The 18,683-nt window shown below is 39.4% G+C and overlaps 1 protein-coding gene across 2 annotated transcripts; it reads left to right on the forward strand.

Moving 5' to 3' along the window:
• Positions 1-10,805: 10,805 nt before the first annotated feature.
• Positions 10,806-17,679, forward strand: LOC149407711 (nuclear pore complex protein NUP133-like). Of its 2 annotated transcripts, none has more exons than XM_089615096.1 (8): positions 10,806-11,138; positions 12,208-12,332; positions 12,538-14,334; positions 14,680-15,401; positions 15,467-15,628; positions 15,733-16,069; positions 16,383-16,444; positions 16,895-17,679. In XM_089615096.1, exons 1-8 carry the CDS (start codon positions 10,984-10,986, stop codon positions 17,405-17,407), a joined length of 3,873 nt encoding a protein of 1,290 aa, XP_089471222.1. In that variant the 5' UTR covers positions 10,806-10,983; the 3' UTR covers positions 17,408-17,679. The 2 variants fall into 2 exon arrangements, with proteins under 2 accessions (XP_089471222.1, XP_089471230.1); XM_089615104.1 differs by having other exon boundaries at positions 15,476-15,628.
• Positions 17,680-18,683: the final 1,004 nt, after the last annotated feature.

Below are 18,683 nucleotides of genomic sequence, written 5' to 3' on the forward strand. Positions count from 1 at the left end.
CCCCGTTTGTCCCGGAGGATATGAGAGTGTTGGAACTCATGAACTACGATGGAAGCTGGAATGAAGCCTTGGTCCGAGCTATGTTTGGTGAGTCCGATTCGTCTGAGATTCTTGCTATCCCGACCAGCCCCGATGTTCTCCGGTGGCATCACTCCAAAGACGGTGAATATACGGTGAGAAGCGGTTATTGGGTTGCGATGTCTACGTTGGCCGTGGCTAGTCCTTTGGATCCCTCGAGCGCCGCCGCTTGGTGGAAATCACTTTGGAAACTCGTTTTGCCTCCTAAAATTAAAATTTTTGTGTGGGGGGTTTGCAAAGGATGGATCCCGGTTAAGACCAAGCTTGCTCACCGGAAGATCATTGACGACAACCGCTGCCCCTTGTGTTCTAAGGGGCTGGAAACTATTACTCATGCTTTGTGGGGCTGCCGGTGGGTCCAGAAGATTTGGAAGGCTGCGGGTTTTGGGGATCTCGTCAAGAACATCGGGGAGTTTGATGCGACTAGTATCTTCATCAATGCCATGAACACGGTCGAGGTACGTAATTTCGAATTTTTTTTATTGTCTTGGTTTGAGAGATTTGGAATCATAGAAACTAGGTGAGCGTCGGTAAGTCTAAATGGACCCCGGTGAAACTTGTAGAATGGTCCGGAGACTTCTTTGATACCTCCCGCTCGGCCAATGCTTGCCCCGTGGCCAAGTCCGGCGTCACTACTCCTCCGTCATGGACCCCCCAGCCTTGGGCACTACTGCTATTAGCGTGGACGCGGCAGTGGATGCTACGCGTGGGCTCTTTGGAACCGGTTGTGTTCTCCGGGATCATCGAGGTTTTGTCATCTCCTCGGCTATCTCGTGTAAACATTTCCGCTTCTCTCCCGTTCTCGCGGAAGCCTCCGCCGTGCTCCACGGTTTAGCTATGGCCGTGGAGCGTGGGTTGTTGAACGTGGTCGTCCAATCCGATTGCCTTGAAGTTGTTCGTGCTTTAGAGAGTGGGAGCTGCCCCACGACGGAGTTGAGTACGATATTGAGTGAAATAAAGGTTCGTAGTATGTCTTTTCTTGATTTTAAGATCGCTTTTATTCCCCGTTCTTGTAATGTCTTTGCCCATAACTTGGCTCGCTTTGCTACTCATGTGAACTCGGTGGTGCAGTGGTTGGGGATTGTCCCACCTTGTGCTATGCAAGAGGTTTTAAGCGACCAAAGAGCTGTGTTGTAACCACGATTTTCCTCCGCCACTAAGTGAGGGTTTTAATAATATTCTTACCGTGGTACCGTCCACGTTTATTAAAAAAAAATAATGTACACATATTTTTGGCAGTTTATTTTTCCCTTATCCTCCCGTCTTCATTGCTATATTTCATCATAGTTCCTTTTAATTCTACGGATGATTGATTTTGAACTTGATTTATTACTTTCAATGCACCTTTATTTTTAGGAAAATCAACTTTATTACACTTAAGGAATAAGAGCTAAATCGGCTAACATATGTTCTGCAATACAAGCACGAGAGTTATCAACCCAAGTTGCGCAAATAGGGAATTAAAATCCAAAGAAGCTTCAGAATGAGCAACAATATTTTCAGCTAAAGAAAATGAGAAACAATTAAACAAATTTAAATCTAAAATATCTTTCACTAGGTGTCTCTCTTTCCAAGATGATGAGAAGTGTATTCAAGAGATAAACCACTTCCTTAGAGTAATACTCGATCTCACACGGCGTGAAGTCAAACGTGCGTGCAAGAAGAATCCCACCTTGAACTACAATAAGTTAAGCTGCAAAAACTCAGAATACATGCGTAAGAGACCAGTAAAAACCCATCTTGAAGCTAACAGAGAAGTCATGAATACATCCCTTATCCCGTAGCTCACACGACCAGCTCCATATGTGGCATCGACATTAAGATTCCACGTTCATTGCCTTGGCAAAGTTCAAGTTGACGGATCATTTGGTTCTGGCGGCTGGGGGTAGCATATCATAAAAACGGCGATAATCTTCATAAAGCACAACCATTTTATCAAACAAATTCTTAATTTATGGGCTCATGCTTTCGTGAATGAAGTTTATTTCGACATATATATATATATATATATATATATATATATATATATATATATATACAATTTAACAAGGAATAAAGACCTTACACTATCTGTTTCTCCTGGCATGGAATTTTCACCTGGATCTGGAATAAACCTTTAGCTACATGAGCTGGGAATCATACTCAGTAGAAAGAGGCTTATTTCTGCATTGGGAACGAATGGAACCCGTTATGAATAGAATGAACATCATTGCTATTTGATGATTTTCACTATATATATATCTCGTAGAGCATGATAACAAGTAACCAGAGATTCTTAGAAAAGAGAGATATCTCAAACGCTATGTGGTTGTCCCACAGCTCGTGATTCTGATTGTGATTCAGGATCATGTAAAACAGAGAGTTTCGCCAAACTTCTTGAAACAACGGGCATAACAAAAGGGCGTGCGCTGAAGATTCTCGGTTGTGGCTACAAAAAAGAATGGAGAAATAGGTCGATGATGTCGTTGCAAGTTCCCTCAAGTCGGATTCGATTTGAGCAGGCCCACCATAACTTTTTTTTTAAAAAAATTTTTGGGTGATCTTCAAACTCCACATTTTGGGCCAGCGATTAGTCATTTTTTTCAAGGAAGATTTCGCAGACGCAACGATAATATACCAGGCTACTATCCCGTTTTTTTACAGAGTTAGTCCCTTGCTCGGCGTAATGCCATAAAGAAGGAAGATGTTTCTTTCTAACTTCGGTTGAATCTCACTCTTCGGAATCCAAAAGAAGTTCACCAACCTTATAATCCGGATGTAATTTCATCAGAAATTGAATCTTGAAGCTTGTCGGAGATGGTACCCAACGATTTCTACAGACGGAGATGTTGATTCTAGGGCCAGCCCGCCACCAACATCCTTTGTCAATAATCTCCTTTCCCCACATCAATATTTTCCATACGTACGCTGCCGAGTTTCAATGTCACATTAAAAAAATAACACTTTCCAAAAATAACTCAAACTGCAAGTGAGTTTTGAGCCCTTTCAAGGTGCCGCACTTGTTTAGCGAGAAGAGCTTGATTAAAGTGTCTTATGCTCTAGAATCCAAGACCCTCGTTAATTTTAGTTTTACACAGCTTTTCCCATGTAGCCCAATGAGTCTTATTCTTTCCTTGTTTTGAACCCCACCAAAAATCAATGTAAACGCAGTCGATTGCTTCACAAATACCTATCTATACTTTGAAATTTCTCATAGTGTATGTCTATTGGAATAGATCTAGGATTAATAATAATTTATCGCTTCTAGCAAGCGGCCGAATATAAAAATTCTGTAAAACATGTGAAACGATTTTACTACGTAGACAAAGTGCATGAACATATAATTTAAAATGAACAACTATAAAGAGTTTTCACTCGGTACCTACCTCGTTAGAAGCTTGAGCGTTGAAAAGCCTTTGGAAAGGTTGAATCGCTCATCTCTCCACTTAGCTTGTCTCCTTCGCGTCTTCTTGAATCCGAGTAACCACGATAGTTTCTACCACTAGAGTCTTCGAGTTTAAAAAGGATTTAGTGTGTGGGCACTATTAGACACAATGACTCAAGAACTAGTCTTAGAGCCAAAGAGCTAATACAAAACGCTAGGTCTAATGAGGACCTAGGTGCCAAAACAAAAGAGCAAGAAGAGAGAGAGAGAGAGAGAGAGAGAGAGAGAGAGAGAGAGAGAGAGAGAGAGAGAGAGAGAGAGATAGGGGGGTCGGCCAAGTCTAGAGAGAGAAACTCTCAATCTCAAAAACTTATTTCAACATTGTGAATGAGGTATGGTATTTATAGGAGAATTGATTGCATTGAAGAGGTAGTTTCATCTTTCCTATTGAAATATGACATATTCATGAGCACAATCTTTATTTCCCATTCCTATCATAATTATACCAAGGTTGGAAATTTGTTTCCCTTTTTCCTCTAGTTGGCCGTCCAACATCATAGCATTGATGCTATAAATTTGTTTCGTCTTTTCCTTTTTGGCAAGTATCTTCATACATCAATGCACAAAATAATTTTCTCTCTCTTTTGATGGAGGCCACGAAAATTGCTTCTAGAACTTGCTTCTAGATATTTCTTTATTTGTTCATGACAATACAAGAAAAAAGCTCATGTAGAATTTTCACATAAAATTCCATAAAATGAAATTCAATCATCAAGGCCCAAATACCAATGTTGGCCGTGTGGATCCATTTACATTGTCATCTTTTTCCTCTAGTTGGCCGTCCAACATCATAGCATTGATGCTATAAATTTGTTTCGTCTTTTCCTTTTTGGCAAGTATCTTCATACATCAATGCACAAAATAATTTCCTCTCTTTTGATGGAGGCCACGAAAATTGCTTCTAGAACATGCTTCTAGATATTTCTTTATTTGTTCATGACAATACAAGAAAAAAGCCCATGTAGAATTTTCACATAAAATTCCATAAAATGAAATTCAATCCTCAAGGCCCAAATACCAATGTTGGCCGTGTGGATCCATTTACATTGTCATCATATGACAATGTCCAAAATCTTATTTTGACATTTATACCATCTTATGTCCTTATGGACAAAATTACCCTTTAGACAATTTTCGTAAAATTTGTCTAGTTCAACACTTGAACTTGTTTTGACTTAGCTACTAGTTTAATAAATCCTACTATAATGACACTTGGTAGTGACCTCATGGATCCAAAATGAACAAAGCTTGAGCTAGAATGCTTGGACACAAAAGTTCAAAAAAAATTCAAAGTTCTAGCTTAATGTCAACTGACTCCACTAAATAGTTGACACTGAAAATCTCTCGGTTCAAATGAATATATTTTCTACTCAAAATTCTACTTAATTGTGATGAGTGGATCCATTGAATATTATCTTTGTTTATTCTTCATGAATATCATCAACTATATGAGATTTATAAAATTACCATTTTACCCTTCTAGTTGTTATTTCCTCAACTCATTTGTCACTTGTGAATAAGTTAGAAATAATGTATTGACGATGAGCTAACAAGTCACATTGATTCATCCAAAAGAGTCATGACTCAATTTGGACACTGACCAGTTCATTTATTCACATTCCAAGGAACAAAGCATGAGGTGATATATATTGCATTTCACCAATCTTGTACATGAATTCCATATCTATGAGATCTTCACAAAATTGTTCATGACATCTTCATAACTTAGTACTTCACCAATAGGTCCTATTCAGAATCACATAGTGAATCCGAACTCTGACTTTCTCAAATGAGAATACGTAAGCTATGAAATGACATGTCTCACTTTAGGATTGAGGTAAGCATGATGCAATTCATACGTAGTGACTTTGAGACATAAGAGGTTAAATGGTTTGTTCTTATTCTGTCTCTAGAAGTGCACTGATCAATTCAGTACCTTCAGAAGATACCTAGAAGAACTATAGAGTCTCCAACTCTCTATGTCTCATAACAAGTCATCATAGGTTCTCTTAACAATCATACTGGGATCAATAGCCCTTTGATCCTTAGATTGTGAATATACTATTTTAAGCAAACCATGAAGAATTTGTTCATGCAAATCTATATTTGACTCTTCATCTGTTTTTAGGTTTGTTTAAGGACTAAAGACTAAGGTTTATCATAAAGCTTCAAACAAACAAGGAAGAATGAATGAAAGTTTCAACTCTTTATTAATTATTCAGCAGTTACGAGCAAGAGTCTTCGTGAGACTTTATTACATCAAATGCATATAAGCATAAACTATCACTCTTCTTGTGGGCACCAATGCCAACAATGTCGGCATCGATTAAATTACCGTATTGATAAGAGTTTCTTTCCACTGGCCAAAAAGCACCTCGAACCCTATCTGTAGATCTTTTTTATGACTCGAGATCGGAGTAAGCATAATTGGATTTGCTTTGCCCAAAGATTAAAGGTATGTAGCCCAAGTTACAACTCAATGCTAGTAGAAATGGGAATGCCGAGAAGTCCTTGTAATAGATGTTGATGCAGTTTTTTGCATCACATCGGCGACACACGCGCCGCAAAAAGACTAGAGTGCATGCACCGTGAGATGGATGGATGGCCGTCTTTCCTTTGATCTCAAAGGAAATGTCTCTATCGGTCAAGGCCCGATAATTCCGTCAAGTCCTAAGATCCTTTCGGAATGGTCAACCGCGGGGAAAAAGATCAATTCCTAAGTCACAAGAAACTACGACTATCAAGCATGCGCTTGGTAAGGGTCGTGGTTCCAAGGGACTTTGGAATGGAACCGTCCTCTTCGTTGATGAATATTCAGGTGGTTTTAGGGGTCGATTCCTAGGTCGCAAGGAAATTACGACTATTAAGCAATGAATGCTTGATAAAGGTCATGATTTCTGAGGGACTTCGGAATAAGACCATCTTCTTTGGCAACGGGTCTTTGAGGGGTGGAGTTTTGGCTCCTTCTTTCCTAGGTCAAGAGGATTAGACAAAGGAAATATTGAATGTATCTCTCTAGTAGATGAAGAACAAGGGAATTAGTTTTCACAAGCTCGTAGTCATAATGAGAGAACATTTTTATGGCATCGAGCCTATGTAAAAGAAAGAAAAGATAGAGAATGTGAGTGTGAGAGTGATCTTCCTCCAATTCTAGAGAGAAAGTAAGCAAGATGCTTCTCTATGTGTGGTAGTGTGATGAGAGAGAGGTGCAAAATGAATGTTGGTCAAACTCGTGTGGGAGAGGTCATATGAGCGTGTGAAAATGGAGAGGGTGGTGGTGATTATGGGGAGGATGTACTAGAAGAGGATGGTGTAAGAGAGAATGTTGAGAGAATGGTGGTAGTTTTGATGTCATTTCAAGGATCTTTTTTTAGAATGGTATTTAAGGTTGAGAGAGAATAGTGAGGTATGAATTTGTGTAGAGTTTCTATAGGATGATTTTGGCACCTCTTTCTTGTGGGGAAATATGGAATTTTTATAGGAGTTTCAAGGTATTAGGGTGAGGAATGTGTTTTGAAATTTCCCTTTTGGTTAGGAAAGAGATATGAAGGTGACTTTAGGATAAATTTTGGGTTGAATTAGTGAGGTGGAAGGGTTTGTACATGTGAAAAAGGGGGTTAAGGAAGGTTATGATGAGGTGGGATGGCCGTACGACTGGTTTTGGCAAGGGGCTTGGCCGTACAGTCTTGGAATTGGCCGTACGGCCATTTTGGTTTGAGGCTTTGATCGTATAACACTTTTGCTTGGAGGGTTTGGCCGTACGGTCATTTTTGGTGTAATGGTTTGGTCGTACAGTATAGAGAATGGCCGTAAGGTAATTTTGACATGGGATCTTGGCTGTACGGCCTTTGTGGCAAGGTGTTTTGGCCGTACGATTAGGAGAATGGCCGTATGGCCTTTTGTGGAAAAGGATGTTGGCCGCAAGGTCGAGAAATGGCCGTATAGCCTTGTGTGATTGAGGTTTTTGCCGTACACCCTTATGACATGGAGGTTTTGGCCGTACAGCCAAGAAAATAGCTGTACAACTCTTATGACATGGTGTTATTCGCCATAGGGCTAGGCAGGTTCGGTGAAGGCTTCTTGAGGCATGGGTGAGTTGTCGGGTTGTGGTCAGGAGTTGGTTAGCTTGGTTGAGGCGTGTTGAGCTTGAGCCAAGGTGGTCAAGCCTTTTCCATGGTGAGTCAAGTGCGTGGGAAGTGCACGAAGAGTCAAGGTGTGGCATGGGCATGATGAGGGGAAGGCGAGCTAAGCCATGTCAATGGCACGACGAGGGTAAGGTGAGCCAAGGCGTGGCAAGGGCACAATGAAGGCAAGACGAGCCAAGGTGTGCTAGTTTCTTGGGTGAGCGACTAGCGCGCAAGTTACGGTGAATTTCTATGCGTGGTGGTTGTTGTAGTGCGCACATGATGAAGCAAGGCTTGGGAGAGACCCCTCAGGCTAGGGTAAAGGCTTTAGAGTGGCCCGAGGAGGCTTATCATGCTTGGGTCAAGGCGTGCTAGCGACTTGCGCGTGTACATGCGCATGTGAGGCACGACTAGGAAGTTCCCGTGTGATCGGGTGGCTGCCTTGGTTTTGCTCCAAGGACATACTTCTAGCCTTTTTTCTTTTGGGGTGGTCATTTTTCGGCGGTGGAAAATGAGGCATTAACAATAGGTACATAACATGGGCAGCGGAAATGACGAAGGTGTTTGGAGATAAGAAGATCTCAAATTTGTCGAAGTTTACAAGTTGACCTGATGCCTTAGAGTTTCCCATATACACCCAAGTAAGCCTCACCCTTCCATTCCACCTCACTAAATATGAAGAAAACTAGGCTATCATCGGCAAATATTAAAATAAACATGATGCAAAAACAACTAAGAATTCTGATAATCAACTAAGAGTTCCCGGGTCAGATTTACACACCAACTACTCACCAACAAAAACCCATATGCCACCCTTAATCCCAATCAGTATCGCTGATCCAAAGTCGGGGTTCGGGAGAGAAAGGTGCCGCTCAAATTATACATACAATGACCTCACTAGAGATAGTTATGGGACCGAGAACGACAGGGGGGCATCGATCTTAAAAAATAAGGCCTAACGAGTTCAAAGCCATGAGTGAGTACGAGCTTTGTCGGAGAGCTTCATCGATGAGCATCAAATATTTATGGCCACGCGGTGACACGTTAGAGATGGGGATGGCCGTATCTGAGGGACTACTGAAGTTCACCCATGGCTGGGGAAACACCGAACTCTACTGCTCCACCAAGAGAACATCCACAAACATAAAGAAAAACATCGATCGTCTAAGAGAAAGATGTCGGAATACACAAATCTTTCGACGGAGGTGGGATAGCTCTGACCCAAGAGTGTTTAGAAAAAAAACTAAAAGAAAATAGAAATAAAGATAACCAAATCCCCTCCTCCAAGACCCTAACCTCACTCCGGTTAGAGCAAGGGTAGAGTTTGGCACCTAAGGGATCGGTGGCCAAGAGAATTTTGAGTTTTTGAAACCCTAAATCTGAAAAAAAAAATGATAATAAATTTTTTTATTTTGATACCCAAGCATGAGTGACGATGTGCGCCTTCTAGTTTTGGGATAAGAGATACAAGAGTTTTATTCCACTCAACAACACTCACCTCCCTATTAAGCACGTCCAAGCAAGCTTCAGTCACGCTGCACCTACCACGTCCGATTGAGCTTTCCAAAAGACCTAAAAAAAAACCTCCTTAACGCCTCAAATATCTCGATAAGCAATGTTAAAATTCTATCCCGTGTCATCCACTATCTCATAAATTGTATCTGTCTGACGTCGGCTATTGACTTGCGCAAGGATAAATTTTAGTATTTTTTTTTATCTCCGTGTGCAAGCCATTTAGCGCCGGATCGTTGTTTCTAATGTAGCTCCTCGGCAGACAAAAGCTTCTCAAGTTTGGCATTCAAAATGTTGATTCTAGCATTGCTCGATCCATGTAAGTCATCTCTTCACGCCATCTTGATCTATCTACGGTGAGTCCACTTCTCCTTTAAATGGAACCGTCTTCTCTTCTTCTTAGATGATGTCGTGGTTGGTCCCCCGAGAATCATACAGATAGGAATAGGTCTATGGTCCGACCTATGGTAAGCCAAGTTGTGAACCCTGAGCACGTGTCATTCTCACAGAATCTAATGTAGTTTTTTTTTTTTTTTTTTTTTTTTTTTTTTTTTTTTTTTTTTTTTTTTTCAGTTAAAAAAAAAACGACAAGGACTGTTTTCATACAAACAATGAACGTGGATTACTATGCCTCAAAACGAACTAGAATGGAATCAGTGGAGAAGAAAATGAGAACTACTTAAAACAGTTCAAGTCCCACTAATTTACCATATCAAATTTCAAAATTTAATGATTGTTTGTTGATATCTATTTACTTACAAGCCTTTTATTTTATACAATCATTTCTATTTTGTTGTCAATAAATTCCACTAATCACTCTCCATAGTTTGTTATTAAAGTTGACCGGTTCTCTCTTATTTGAATTATTATCTATTTTTATTATTTATTATAAATAATTTTTTTTATTTCGGATGTATTATTAAGAGTAAAAATATATCACACTTAGTTTTTTCTTAAAAAAAAAAACATCACACCACCTATAATTAATGTGTTCGTTGACTAGTTTTTAATTCTTAATAGAGTATAACAAGTTTACTATTGGTCAAATTTAACATAGTTATTATGCTTCAATGCCTACCATATTAATAGATTAGAGACAGAGTAAAGTGTGCACGATTCAATCAATTTTAAATCGGCCTCCAAACCGATTGAATTTTTTATATCGGGTCGGATCATTTAAAAATAAATTAAATTGGACCAAATCATTTTGAACGGTCTAGTTCGATTTTGACTGCTTTAAGTATTTTTTTAAAAAAATTTTTGTACAAATTTAATTAGAAAATAGTAAAAAGAATAATTTTTTTTAAATATTAATGTAAATATATATTAATTAAGATGTTCAACTCATATTAGATCATTCAAATGTGTTAGAATTATTTGAAAACTAAAAAAATAATACAGAACAAAAATCGGTTCGATCCGATTTAAATCGCAGTCCAAAATTTTCAAATTGGATCGGATTATTTTAAATCGGTCCAAACTACTAAACTGGATCAAATTAGACAAAAAATCGTTTAAATCAAATCAATGGTTTAAAAATCGGTGGTCCAGTCTGGTTCACGGTTTTGCCGTATAAAAAGCTAATGACTAAAGTAACACAATCATAAAAATAAAACTAAAATTAACCAAATCTTAACTAGTAGCCAATAGTCCACTCCATATTTAGCCTGAAAAGTTGATGTAGCTACATTATGTAATCGTACACTCCACCGGATAATACCTTCAAGACTTCTTACACTTGAGCCTGTAGAGAACACAATTTACCCGTCTTAAAATATAAGCCCTAAACCCTTCAAAATCCACCAAACAAATTTCCCTCCATTTTTGAATCCCAATCTCTTACCAATGTTCTCGCCGGGAACCAAGAGGCCAAGCGCCGTCGGATCTCCGGCGACTCCTCTCGTCGAGAATCGCCGTTCCAGCGCCGACAATCTCGTCCCCAACCGTCCGGACACCGGAACCCCTGCTACTTGGGCTCCTCGCCTCTCCGTCCTGGCCAGGTAACGAACACCGACGATCCCGAATCAAATTCGTGTAGTGTTTCCGATTACAATGTTAATTTCGTTTTGAAGTTAGGTTCGATTTTTGCTTGTGTGTGAACTTTGTATTGGAAGATCGGGTTTCATCTGATAGAATCTGATTCAACGATGCTAATTAATCATTGATGTTTAAAGACTTCGGATATAGAATAACCTAAACAAAGCATTTAGTTTGAATAAATTTCTGTCATGGAACAACTTTTGTGATGCATGCTGTTTTCCATTGAAATGTTGATTTTGCTTTGAAGCTATTTTCGATTGTTGTGTGTGTCTGTGTCTGAAATTAGTAGAACTTTGTGTCGGAGGATCAGGTTTCATCTGATAGAATCTGTTAGAACGGTGCTAATTAGTCGGCGTTGCTTTAAGAACTTTGGATAAATAATGTTCTAACCGAAGAATTTAGTTGAAAATGAATTTCTTTCATGGAACGACTTTTGTGATGCATAATATTACTAGTACTAAAATGTTTTCGATTAAAACGTTGAATTTGTTTTGAAGCTATGTTCGATTGTTGTGTGTTTAAAATTAGTAGAACATTGTCTTAGAAGATCAGATTTAATCTGATAGAATCTGATCTATTGATGCTAATTAGTCATCCTTGTTTTTAAGAATTTCGGATAATTGATCTAACCAAAGCATTTAGCTGAAATTTAAATTTAATTTTTGGACCGACTTTTTGTTATCATCACCAAAATGTTCACAAAATTGATCGCTATAGTGATGTTCTCGGCACTTGTCTGTTTTAGAATGATTAGAAGAAATTCACCAAACCAACTTCAGTACGTTTTCCAACGATGTCCATGAATTTGGTATCTGAATTTTGGTACACAATATCCTCTCTGGAATACTGTTTTCATGGATGTAAAATTATTAGCTCAAGATGGTTTCTCTATAGGAGCTCTTTGGCTGTTAAGTTATAATTTTCTTCTTGCATATGTATTCATATACAGAGCTTTTTAAAGAGGAAAAGTGTGTAATACTCATAATATAAATCGATAGATCATTAATTACCCTGTCTTTATGTACTTAGAATTCCAACAGCGAAGAAGAAGGAGAAGGAAGATAACATTGACCCAGTCAAGCCAGTATATGTTGGAGAATTTCCTCTGGTGGTTCGGGATGAGCAGACCAAATTGCTGCAGAGGCGCGTTCCAGGTTTGTATTCTTGAGCCAAATTAGCACCCTTACCACAATTTTATGACCCCCAATAAATATAAGTAAGCTGTTTTTAGTTTCTTGAATACATGCGAGCAAATATCTAACAAAATGAGTGCGCTATATGGTCTGATATATTGAAGGTTCTAGGGTTGGCTTAAAAATGTTTTGACAGGCTTCTCTTACTGTGTTGTTTCTTGGGCAGGTGATGCATTTGTATCTGGTGGTGTGGAAAAGGGATCATCTGTAGTTTGGATTATCTGCGGTAGCAGACTCTTCATTTGGAATTACTTATCTCCTTCCGCATCAGTGAAATGTGTTGTTCTTGATGTTCCTTCAAGTGCTTTAGAGCAAGGAGAGGTTGGGGGAAACGATGGTAACTGTTGGATGCTTTGTGCTGTCAATTGGGACAGAATTTCTACTAGAACAAAGAAAAAGTTGGAACATCATAACTACGGTTCTGTCATATTATGCAACAAAAAAACACGTTCTGTTGTTTACTGGCCGGACATTTATTCTGAATCTAAAACGACTCCAGTTACGAGTATTGCATCTTCTGATGAACTAGGGGTGATTTCATCTCCCAAAACCCTAAACAGGCAGAGGAGCAGTTTCACTGTAAATTTCAACTCATTAATTGCTTCTGCAATCCCTGATTCTCAGCATGTCTGTGTTGCACTTGCTTGTACTTCAAACGGGGAGCTTTGGAAGTTTTTTTGTAGTCCGTCCGGTATTAAACGCCATAAAGTAAATTGGAGTTCTTCCAGTTCAACCTCCCAAGGCAGCGATTGTGGTCAATTCACAGGAAGCAAAGGGTATCCAAGGTCTCTGATATGGCGTTTTTCACATCCTTCTGCCATTGAATCCAAAAGGGAGTTTTTTCTTTTAACGGATCATGAGATACAGTGTTTAACAGTTGAACTCTCTCCTGTTATGAATGTGTCAAAGATCTGGTTGCATGAAATAATCGGGACTGATGGTGATCTAGGAATTAAAAAGGATCTTGCCGGGCAGAAGCGTATATGGCCACTTGATGTGCAAGTAGACATTCATGGTCAAGTTATAACTATTCTGGTTGCCACATTTTGTAAGGACCGAGTTAGCAGTTCAAGCTACACACAGTACTCGCTTCTGACAATGCACTACAAATCTGGGGTGGGTGAAGAGACGGGAAATGATAGAGTTCTTGAGAAAAGAGCTCCGATCCAAGTAATAATTCCAAAAGCAAGAGTAGAGGATGAAGATTTCTTGTTCTCAATGAGACTCAGGGTTGGTGGCAAGCCTTCGGGTTCGACAGTAATACTCTCTAACGATGGAACAGCAACAGTCTCTCATTATTATAGAGGTTCGACTCGCCTTTATCAGTTTGATCTACCTTATGACGCTGGTAAAGTTCTAGATGCTTCAGTTCTGCCTTCTAATGATGATTTTGAAGAGGGGGCGTGGATTGTACTAACTGAGAAAGCAGGAATGTGGGCAATACCTGAGAAGGCTGTTATTATTGGTGGAGTAGAACCGCCTGAAAGAAGCCTATCGCGCAAGGGTAGCTCAAAAGAAGGATCACCACAAGATGAGAGAAGTAATCTCACATTTGGTGGGAAAATGGTTCCTAGAAGAGTAAGCTCTGAGCCACAGGCTCCCATGGATGGAAAAAAGGGATTTACGGGTGTTACTGCCCGCCAAAGTTCCCTCGATGATGAATCAGAAACTTTGTTGGGTCAACTTTTCCATGAATTTCAATTATCTGGACAGGTTGAAGGCTTACTAGATAGGCTTCAGAAGACTAGAGCATTTGATAGGGATGAAGAAACAAATGTATTTGCAAGGATGAGCAAATCAATCATTGACACCTTGGCGAAACACTGGACAACAACCAGGGGAGCTGAAATTCTGGCAATGGCTGTTGTTGCATCTCAGCTCACGGATAAGCAGCAGAAGCATCATAGTTTCCTTCAGTTTCTTGCTCTGTCGAAATGCCACGAAGAGCTATGCTCTAGACAGAGTACGTCTATTTTTGTTATTAAATACAAACAATTTAAATGTTAGTTTTACGGAGCGAGATTAAAGCGGAGAGCACATTTTCTGCATGGATGCTCATCTAATTCTCGTCAATCCTGAATTTACATATGTTGTCTTTAGTTTGTTCTCAAAAAACAAAACCCAGACTGGATTGATCTTTAGCTACTCAGTCTCATTTATGTATCTAGAAAGTGTAATGCTTTGGAATATAACTTGTGTTGGTTTTTGAGAATGGAAAAGAAGAAAGGTGAGGGTAAGTTGAAGATGGGAAAGTAAAACTCAAATAGAACAATTTCTAACGATATTTATTTTATGCTTTTGTTGATAGGACATGCACTACAGATTGTCCTGGAACACGGTGAAAAGCTTGCTGGAATTATTCAACTGAGGGAATTGCAAGACATTATCAGCCAGAACCGCTCAGCTGGAGCTGGCTCTTTGCGCTCTAATCAAGAAATTCAAGCTTCTGGGGCACTTTGGGATCTGATTCAATTAGTTGGTGAAAGAACTCGCCGTGGTACCGTTCTTTTAATGGACAGAGATAATGCAGAAGTGTTCTACAGCAAAGTCTCAGATCTCGAGGAAATGTTTCACTGCTTAGACAAACAGCTAGACTATATCATAACCACAGAGCAACCATTTGGGGTTCAGACCCAGAGGGCTTGCGAACTTTCTGATGCATGTGTTACTCTGATCCGAAGGGCAATGGATTACAAGAACGAACACCATCTTTGGTATCCTCCGCCTGAGGGCATAACACCTTGGTTCTGTAAATATGTGGTACGCAGTGGAACGTGGAGCGTTGCTTCTTTCATGTTGAATCTTTTAAAAGAAGCGTCTGTGCTTGATATGTCGGCAAAATCAGATTTATATTCCCACCTAGAAGTGCTGACTGAAGTCTTGCTTGAGATGTACGCCGGTGCAATTGCAGCTAAAGTTGATCTTGGAGAGGATCACAAAGGTCTATTGGATGAGTATTGGAGTAGAAGGGATTCACTGCTTGATTCACTGTATCGACAGGTGAAGGAATTCGTTGAAGCTGAGCAACAGGTAATCGCTCTTCCCCTTTTTCTTGTCTTTTGAAGTTGATGGGAATTCATATTTTAACTGTCAAGTTGCTTCAGGGTTTAAGTGGAGAAACTGATGAGCAGCAGAAAGAAATGCTGAAAAAGTATTCTTCAACGTTATTGTCGATTGCGATACGGCATGAATGCTACAGTACATTATGGCAAATTTGCTGCGACCTCAACGATTCAGAGCTGCTTAGAAATCTGATGGTACGAGCTTAGGTTGTTTCAATCGTATGGTGTCATTTAGAGATGTTATTAATGCTGTCTGTATAAGCTTATGAATGTCTCATATTTTATTTTTGGATGTATAGCATGAGAGCATGGGACCCAATGGAGGATTCAGTTACTATGTGCTTAAGCAACTGTATGTGAGTAGGCAATTTTCTAAACTTCTTAGGCTCGGGGAAGAGTTTCCAGAGGAGTTATCGAGTTTTCTAAAGCGTCACCAAGATCTGATGTGGCTTCACGAACTGTTTCTTCACCAATTCTCCCCGGCTTCAGACACGCTTCACTCATTGGCTCTTGCTCAACAGGAGAGCTCGAAGCTGGAAGCAGAAGAGGCCATGAACCCCGAATATGGAAATATGGCTCCAAAGTTACAAGATAGAAAGCGCCTCTTGAATCTCTCAAAGATTGCTGCAATAGCAGGTGAAATTACCATTCAGTAATATGAAGTATAGCTTTGAAGAATTTTTAGCTGTGTGATTTTGCTAGCTTCAGTAAGTTAAAACGCATTAGCTTATTGTAAATAATTATATACTGCTATACTTTCACGTTCATTTCTCCGGGGTGCGTGAGTGTTGCTTGAAAAATAAATTTAAACAAGAGCAATTTGCATTTCCATATTGTTTTCGTGAACGTCTATAATTGCTTTGTGATATCTTTCCCCGAGTTAATTCTTGAAACGATCTCTATAATAGTGTGTAATCCGTATTATACTTTTTAAATGCTCAATCTGTAGGAAAGGGTGACGAGGCAAATGTGAAACGTATTGAAGCCGACTTGAAGATACTAAGGTTGCAGGTACGTTAACAGATCCGAAACCAGCAACTTTGCGTATGGGCATCCCTGAACTACGTAGTATATTTGTCATTTTAATTTTTATAACGAAATTAACACCTAAACAATTTAAAACATATTTAATAAGGTAAGTAACTTGTTGTTTTATACAACAAACTAAATACATTATATTCAGACCTAAAAACACTGAATAAAAGTTAAAACAATTTAACTTGAGGCCTGTCTTCCAATAAATAGAAGAGGCGAATACCATGAGTTCAATGAAACAACCTAAAGGTTGTGTTCTACTGGTAGTTCATAAAATTATAAACAAGTACATACTTTTTTTATTTAATTTTCCAACTCAAAAGAGCATTAGATTCCGTTAATGATATCGATACAAATAGTTACAATGCAATTTCAACCGTGAATTTTTTTTTTACCATAATTTTCGGTTTTTGACATAAATCGCAGGAAGAAATAGCCAAACTCGTCCCTGATGAGATTGCGGACCGGCTTCTCAACCCGGAATCGCTAATCAAGTTGTGCCTGGAGACGAGAATCCCCGAGCTCTGTCTCTACCCTTTCGAAGTCTTTGCTTGGACGGGTCCCACGTTCCGGCGGGCCCACAAGAACCTTCTGGAAGAGTGCTGGAGGAACGCGGGCGACCAGGACGACTGGGCCGAGCTCCACCGGGCCTCCGCAGCGGAGGGGTGGAGCGACGCCGAGACCCTGCGCCACCTCAGACACACCGCCCTCTTTGGGGCCTCTCTCCGTTGCTACGGGCCCACCGCCGAGGCCTTCGGAGGAGAAGGATTCGACCGGGTCTTGCCGCCGAGAATGGCTGAATCGGGACCATCGGTGGAGGCGATTCTGATGTCTCACAAGGACTACCCCGATGCGGGGAGGCTGATGCTGACAGCTGTCGTCCTGGGGAGCTCCGGTGATGACGTGGACGAGGAAGAGGGTCCCACATCAATGGAGTGAGTGCGATCATAATATTTTTTTGGATGTGTTTTGGTGTGAAGTTGGGTTTTTTGCTTTTAGCACTATTTCTATAGGCAAGGCGTTTGAACATGGTAACTATGTATGAATGTTTGCCATATTGAAAATGAAGAATATAATGAAATAGGTATGTTAGACGAAGTTAGAAAAACAGATACGGTAAAAAGTCTGCAAAACAGTGAAGGTTAAATGCAGAAGTGTTCTTTCTTTCCCTTCATATGGCTAGTTATTTTATGTTTGAAAAATTAGGTTGATATTATGATGTTCAGCGTAGATAACAGATTATAGAAAGAAAAGATCCTCAACAAACGAGCTTAGTTGATAAAAAGACGTGAAAGATTTAAATTTGATGCTGAAAATGATAATTGTAAAGGTTATTTTTTATTTTTTATTTATTATTTATTTATTATTATTATTATTTTTTTTTTTTGCATCTTATTTCACAGAAGTCTTAACATCAATGAGTCAAATGACCTACAAAGATACGTGCGTGTATTGTAGACAAGCATACGGGTCATACTCTGTATAATGATATAGTATTTTGCTAAAATAACAAGGGAAAATTTAACACAGAGCTTTCTGTCTGAAAATGTCAAAAATTTGGAAAATAGGGCTCGCTTAAGGTCGCCAGGAAGCACACCGTCTTCGTGCCACTTCGTCCATAACTTCTCTCTATTGTGGCTAAAATTGTTAATTTTAAGTTAATTAATCTATAGTTTAATCATTTATTTTGGTTAAAACTGATCGAGCGGTAAATTTTAACCGATTATTTCATGATAAATCATTATCACCAGGAAAAAAAATATTGAAACTAACGATTATTTAGTTAACCTTCTTATAGAATTCACGATTGACCATATAAAACAGTTAAAAGTTTAACCCATTTTGCTCACATTTAATTGTGGGTCATAAAAAAAAATTGATGACCTAGGTTTCATAGTGGTGGAGAGAAGATGATCATGATATTGTAATCCACATCGTTTAATACTACGTAGAAGATCATACTTGTAATCAAAATCATGCTCTTATCTAAAAAAAAAACAAGCGACCGATAAACATATTTTAGGTGGGACATCCTGGAGCGCGCTTAATCCGGGGAAGACGTTGGGCTAGGTCTGGAACGTGGGCTTGGCCTGAAGTGCATGGCCTAGTCTCCCAACGATCATCAATTGATGTTATTTTGGGGTTTTTCCATTAGTAGGAGTAAATTAGAGGGTTTGGACACATTACTTTTTTTTTTTGTTGTTGAAAATTACAC

This window comes from Urtica dioica, chromosome 1 (genome assembly GCF_054948205.1).
Source record: "Urtica dioica subsp. dioica isolate 48M chromosome 1, U.dioica_male_clone48M_v1_H2, whole genome shotgun sequence".
Lineage (NCBI taxonomy): Eukaryota > Viridiplantae > Streptophyta > Magnoliopsida > Rosales > Urticaceae > Urtica > Urtica dioica.